This window comes from Pundamilia nyererei, unplaced genomic scaffold (assembly GCF_000239375.1).
Source record: "Pundamilia nyererei isolate P.nyererei 1_Seehausen unplaced genomic scaffold, PunNye1.0 scaffold00267, whole genome shotgun sequence".
NCBI classification, from domain to species: domain Eukaryota; kingdom Metazoa; phylum Chordata; class Actinopteri; order Cichliformes; family Cichlidae; genus Pundamilia; species Pundamilia nyererei.
Genome location: NW_005187668.1, coordinates 333,112 through 340,603, shown reverse-complemented (window position 1 = coordinate 340,603; position 7,492 = coordinate 333,112). Strand labels below are relative to the sequence as shown.

The window sequence follows — 7,492 nt, the reverse complement described above, 5'->3', positions numbered from 1 at the left end:
ACACACACACACACACACACACACACACACACACACACACACACACACACACACACCTCTCAATTCATTACAGTCCTAACTGCTTACTTAGGTTTATGCCCTCTTTAAATTAAACCTCAGATAACCACGCACCTCAGAAAACACGGTCCCCTGAACGTGGACAGGAAGCTGAAACTAGCATACCGAGCAGGAAATTAAGAAACATTGTTTGTGAGTATATTATCATGCATGTGTGAGTGGTCATGAGGTCGGTTTTAAACAGGCTCATCTATAGGGAATGTGCTTCCCATCATTAGTAATTCAATTTGCGCTTTATTAGCAGCTCTTATCAGAAGCACAGACGGCTAAGAGCAGCATTCCTCACTCCATCTTCTTCCACACTCATCCACATTCCACCTTTCCTCAGTCTCTAATGTCCATCTTTAATTAGAGATGCATGTGTTCCTGTTGTTGTATCACATGATATAAAAAACTGAGGGCAAAGATGAAGATAAGGAAAAGACAAAATGATTTAGGAGGTGTGGGAAAAAGAGCATAAAGTTGTGTTAAAGCATCAGAAAAAGAGGAACAGAATTTAAGATGCAGAGCCATGGGGACGAATAAAGCCTAATGTTAATAGTGATGGTTTTTCTAATGTCTTCTGACTCCATTGAGTATGGGAGATTACACGAAGATGGCCATGAGCCGTGTAGGGTACACACAAAATGACCGGAGGGTTCGAGGGGCAAGTGGAAGCAGGAAGGGGGGAATGGAGGGAGAGCGGGGTTGGGGCTGTAAAAACAATGATTGCTTTCCATCAGGTTAGGCCTATATTCTACAGTTCGTTAAAACAATCCAATTTGCAAAAGGATAATTATGCATTAGCTCCTTTTTATCTACTGGAAGGAGAGTGGTGCCAGGGCTTGATAGCAGTGGTGCTGCCTGCCTCCACCTCTGCAAATTACCCGCTATCGGCACTTGTTCGCCATCACCGCTGAATTGGGCAATCAATTAACCCACCCCCCCTCCTCTTATAGTCTGCCTGTACACCTCCCTGTGACAGCTTGCAACACAAAGCCCCTACAAGGATGACATGGATGGAAACTGCTGCCCTCTGCTGGACATGGCTTCAATTAACTAGCAGCTTTGTACCAGTTCTACATACATTACAAAGCAGACACTGGCTGGTAGAGTATGTATTGTGTTCACACTGGATCAATTAGAAGCATGTTGAACAAAAACTAAAACAGCAAGCAGAAAGAAGCTTGGTTTTGCCCATTATTTCTATTTTCCTACATATCAACGATGCAAACATGATAAACTGATGTTTTCCTCTTACTGTTAGAACCTCTGGAGCACCTGCTCTGTGGTTAGCTACTGACAGGTTCTCAAAATGAACCATGGAAAGACTGGCTATTAACAATAACTGTGAGATACTATATACAATTTATAGATGTAGCCACCACCATGATGTTGTGTTTTCGGAGACAGCAGTTACAAAGTTTAGACAGGAACATGGATTGCCAAGGTGATGAACTAAGTCATGAAGTGCACTGGTGCGAGGCACAGACACCTACCTTGATTGACTGATTAATCAGCCAATCAGTGGTGCTGCCTGCCTCCACATCTGTAAATTACCGCTGCTATTACTGCTATCAAGCCCTGGCTGATTAATCAGTCAATCAACATAGAGCCTTAACAAAATGCTCCTCCCTGCTTCACAGGGGGTCATTACATCAAGTGTCTCTGCATATTTGATTTAGCAGATTTTTGAACCGGACACCCTTCCTGGCTCAGGCACTACTACATTGTAGAGTCACAAAGAGGTGAGTTGTAATAAAAATAAATAATTAAATCACCCTCTGTCTAACAGAAGGGCAAATTAGCTGTAGAGACCACAAACTTTTTTTTCTATCTTTTTCTTTTTCCAGCAGCAGCAGGGTGTAAACATGCTAATTTCACCTCACATGCTGGCCTTCAAGCATGGATGTCTGGGGACTGTCTGCAGTTTTTGGCACTTCTATGTTGATCAATATGTTGATTTTGTATCTCTGTGTATCATTAATGGGTGGAAGGGTGGATGCGTGGATGGCTGGGCCTGGGTCTAGGACTTGCTGATCCTTGGCCTTGTAGGACATGGTCATAGAGGGAGGGGATCAGCTCCCCCTTCCTGGGATGAGGGTACTAGTTGGTTCCAGGATGCTTGACAGGATGTTCTGGTATGGACCCACTCTCTTGGTGGTCTGGGGTGGCTTGGACTTCTTCCCTGTCTGAGGGGAGGTCTGCCATGTCCTGGGTGAGAATTCTAGCGGGGTCGACTGCCCATCGCCTCTTGTCCTCTGGGACTCCCACCTCTTGGCCGTGGGCACCCCATCTAGGGGCAGCTTCCTTCGCTAGCTGGGATGTGTGGCCTTAGGTCTTCAGTACTTTCGAGGGGGCAAATAGCCCAGTTCTCCAGGATCCATCTCTGCCTGCCTCTGACTCCTGGGAGACGTTATTGCGGCTTCCCACCCTCATTTTCAAGTACATTTTGTGGCAAAGACACATACACATTTACACTCCACACTTTCTTTCTCTCTCTCTCACATTCACACACCCCACAAGAAGATTACACAGATATATAAATCAGCATTTTCAAATTTTTGTGTTCGAGGTCGTGTATGTTTGTTTTTCTTGCAGGTGTGGTAGACAGCAGTACATAATGCATTTCTATTTGGACTCTATCCTGTTATTATATCTTCATATAAATTACATCTTTCCCTATTTTTCCATGTTTTTCTAAAACTAAGCATATGCCTAACCATGACCAAAGTGCACACAAAACATAAGCATAATGAATAACTCCAGGAAGCAAAACAGGTATGCTTGCTTGATATGCAGCTGGTGACTTTGCGGCTTGGAGTTGTTACAGCACCACCAAATGGCTGTAGAATATTACTGCTCTCAACCAAATAATGGGTGAGGACACGCACGTGTTTAAAAGAAGATTTATCACCCACAGCTATAGGATTTTCTGCGTAAACATCCATGTATGGTTGACACGTCAGCAATTAGTCAAAGCAAACTTTACAGCAGAGCAAAATAACAACTTTCTACTTTGGTCTGTAGTGTGTGCTTCTTACTTGTCTTTGATGAAACAGGGGAAAGCCGCCTCAACTTGTGTCTACCAAACGACACAAGCTCCCTGGTGGGTGTCCTCCTAACTCCTGTGGGAGTCCTGGCCAAAGTATAGATTCTGCCCTGGGGAGAGTGCTTCACAGCTGGTGGGCTCACCTTCTCTGATCCACTGCCACTGTGGTCACAATACAGCAGGCAGACACACAGCACAGTCAGGAGGAGTAAAAAACTATTAAACATAAGAAATCCTAAACTCTGAGTTAATGAACTCTGAGAAGGGAAATTGAATGTTTAGTTCCAAAAAAAGCTGTTCAAAGTTCCTTATATCAACTCCGAGTATGTTCACTCTGAGACATGCATGTGCCCATTTACTGGGAACAAGAAAAACATCAGTGGAATATACCATGCAGGTCTAGATTCATATATTTAAACAGTGATTAATTCAAATTCAAATTTTATTTGTCACGTACACAGTCATACACAGTACGATATGTAGTGAAATGCTTGGACAACTGCTCGTGACCTAAAGAAAACAAAAAAGGAAAGGCTATGATTACTACAGTAACACAAAGTTTATCACAGAACCACCTCTTATTGGGGCACATCACCACGGTCATTTCTAACAGCACACAATCAATAAGAGTTTTATGCCCTGCAACCCTCGAGGCATAATGTGAGGTCTTTCTGCATCTGCATCTGATACCCACCTTCAAGTGACTACCAAGTAGGATTAGCCGGTGTTAAGGTAAGTGAAGCTATCCTAAAGATATCCTAGTAACCATGAATCTGATTCATAATAAGATGAATGTCAGTTACCCCAATAACTGAACCAGAGTTTAAATTAATGCTCTAGAACAGAAATCTCATGTTGGACTTAAAAAATCCAGAGCTTTCACTAAACCCTCCTTCTCAAACAGAAACCAGAGGTTAGTATTAGGTAAATCATTTTCACCTTATCGGTGTAAACATCCTCCAAACATGAGCAAAGACACACTGAACGCTTGGCTGATCCCTACTGACAAGGATGCAGTATATATTAGGGGGTAGGGCAGTAAAAAGCCTTAACAAGAGCCATCATGTCATGTGCATTATTCACCTGATAGTAGACCTTCTAATAATCTTCATCCTGCTGCGGAGCTTGAACCCTCCAGGCGAGGAGGATGACAACATGGAGGTGCGCTGAGGTAAACTTAGGGGCACAGAAATCCCTCCTTTCAATCCTTTGTTACTTTTCTCAGCTGTCCAGTGGAAAGCAGATCTACGGCGGTTTGCTGTTGCTCCTGCTGTCCCTGCCACAGATGTACTCTGGCCCCCTGCTTTCCAGCGATAGCGGCTACTCTGTGAGGTGCCAGCAGAGGACACTGCAATACCTTTTTTCAATTTTACAGAAGGAGAAGAACCTGGTTTAAGTTTCCTTGTGGCCTCTCCTTTGTCCAGACTTCTCTGTGTGAGAGTCAAGGGTTTGGGAGATGGGGGCTTACGAGATGTCTTAGCTTGGGCTCCTGCAGAGGACACCCAGCGGTACTTTGAGGTCTTGGCAGCTACAGTGGGCTGGCTAAGCTTTCGAGGTAACTTCTTAGCAGCGGTTCTCTTAGCAACTACAAATGAAGGGGGGCTTTCAATGGCAACTCCAGATTTCAAGACAGATGTTGGGGCAACAACTGCTGACGGTGTTGAAACAGAGCTCAGTGGTTTGAGCTCTGCTCCTGCAGCACTCTGACCCTTTACCCAAGTGAACTTTGATTTATTTGAATATGAAGTATTGACCTGGGCTTTGCTGCTTTGTAAAGATGAGTTAGAGGAAGCTTGTTGTAATGCAGTAGAGAGACCAGCAGTGAAAGTTACCTGAGATGTTTTAGCAACAATCTGTTGAGTGTCTGTACTGGTTCTGCTTTTCAGTGAAGGTCCAATCTTTACTTGGGAGCTGCTCTGCTGAATGGCTGAGGTACTGGCTGTGGCTGAAGAGGCCACTTCAAAAGAAACACCAATTTTCTTTCCCTGCAGGCCTGTGTTCCTGCTGTCAACCCTCTGCGTAAACTCTGCTGCTGACCCCATTTTTCCAAGAGCATCACTGTTTTTTCTCTCTGTTGCTACAACTCTACTCTCCGTTGTGCTGCTTATATGTTCTTTTTTCTTCAGCTGAGATATCCCTGATGATAAAGTGGCAGTCCTGCTTCCCGTGCTGAGGCTGGGCAGTGACATGCTATGAGAGTGATGGACAGTGGAGGAGGCAGAAGCTGAGGGATGTCCAGCAGAGGATTCAGGGTTCTTGTTTCTCAGAGAGTACGTTTTCCTCCAACTTCCACAGCTCTGAGGAGCATAGAGTCTTCCTCTGGAGCTGGGAGGGTAGATCATAGATGCACTTTGACCTCGGCCCCTGGCTGGCACTGAAGATTGTGTGTGGCTCTGCTCAGTTCCTGTAAATGGTGTATCGCCATGGGTACTTTTATGTTTGTTGATGAGATCTGGAAATTTGAAAACAGGCAAAAGTATTTTAAAAAGTCCAACAAAAATATGCAAACAAATAATCATTAAAATTAGCTCTACAACACAATTTATGCCCCATTACTCAATTCTAAGTTATGTTTTTAAGAATTTAATTTGAATTTGATTTGTAGTTTTCACCATTTACTGTATAGGGCTACCATCAGGCTGCTTAGCCTACAGTGGCCAACATCTGAAAATGTAACACCTAAAGAAAATCTCTATATAATAAAACACATTTTATGACCTCCATATTCTTGATTTCATTGTTAAATGTTTGACAACTTTGTAAGAACCTGCTGGAACCCAGGTGCACTTTATTTAACCTAATGTATTGTATTACTCATTCTTTTCAAACTAAATCAAAAAGAAAAGAAAAAAAGCTAAATATCCACAACTGACAAACTTAATCAGGCCAATACCAATCAACTGGATCAATAACAGCAGATACTGATAATCCACCAACACAGCAGCAGCTATGGAGAACCACAAGTGTCACAGACATCAAAACAAAGCATTTTGTGATTTAATAATTAATTGTACAATCAAACATGAATTAGCAAATCTTTAAAAAAAAAAAAACGTGAACTTCTATTATGTAATTAGACATTAATAAAGTTCATGATATTGTTAACTTAATAGAATAAAATAGAAGGAGGAATTATAAATTAGTATTTCTGAATTAATTATCAATCCATTGATGAACGCTTTAAACGGAAAAAAATAATTTTCAATAAAAATCTCACTAAAAACATTTTTGAATTCAAAACAAATGTAAAAAATGACTTTCAAATAAAGTAAATGGATTTAAAAAAAGCAAATTAGGAATACAAATGTGTTTTTTCTGACATTTAAATAATGACTCTGCTCCTCAATTTCAATTTCCATTTCTTACTAGCTGCTTAATTAACTATTACATTAACTACTTGATTAGCCTCTTCAATTAGCATTTCCATAACTCTTTTGGTCTCTGGTGAAAAAGCAACGTAAGTAAGGAACGCAGTCTGGAGCTCTCTGACTGGTTAGAGAGACACAGGCACTGATAAGGAGAAAGTATTTTTTATTTGTTTTTATGCTTTTAAAAAAAATGTCCTCACTTTATTATTGTTTAGAACAATCACATATTAGTGACACTGAGGAAAAATAATAATGGGTGAGAGGCGAGTTAATGTTCTGAGAAATAAAATTGGCAATGTTAAAGTTGTAAATTTCCAAAAAATGATAAACAGCCAATTTGTCAATAAAAACAAAACAAAACGAAATGAATTTAAGAGAAAATAACTGGGAAAAATATATATCTTCTTTAGTCAATGGCATCACTTCACTTTTCCAGGTTAAGCTGGCAGGATTTCCACACACTGAACTCTTAAAATGTATGCCCTCCAATCTGGACTGACAACAACGTCTGTCAGTCTATCTGCGGTTGACTGTGTCCTGAGACCATCTATCACTCTTAATCATCTTTAACTCAAAATACAAATACAGAGGTGGTCAGATAGTAACCATAACACAAAGAAAGCATACAAAAGGAACAAGGAACATGATATTTTGAGTGCTATACCTAAAATATCATGAATCGAAACCAGTCAGAAATTTCTACAGTACCAGAGCCGGTGATATTAGTATAATTATTTTAAGGGAGAAGAAATCTTTTGGGCTTTTTTTTTTCCCAAAACGTAATTTAAGGATTTAAGGAAATATCATAACACTTTTTACTCATTTAAGCTAAATATGACTGATGACTGGAAACATGACTGGAAACATTCAGATTTTAGGTCCTGGTGACCGTTTACTTCCCCAGTTAATTGTAATATAACAGTGGAACACTATGCAAATCAGCGTCAGAGCATACTGACAACGGAACAGGCTCATAATACTCCATCCTTTACTCGCTGAGTTTACTCTACAGATC

General features: G+C 41.1%; 1 protein-coding gene across 1 annotated transcript in view; it reads right to left on the bottom strand.

The window, feature by feature from the left end:
* zc3h3 (zinc finger CCCH-type containing 3) overlaps positions 1–7,492 on the bottom strand; it is a 79,898-nt gene that overhangs the window by 71,523 nt on the left and 883 nt on the right. The window contains exons 2-3 of the mRNA XM_005750282.1: positions 4,193–5,561; positions 3,102–3,271 (exon numbers count right to left, since the gene is read on the bottom strand). Of these exons, the coding sequence (XP_005750339.1) occupies positions 3,102–3,271; positions 4,193–5,561 (1,539 nt within the window). The remainder of the gene's footprint in view (positions 1–3,101; positions 3,272–4,192; positions 5,562–7,492) is intronic.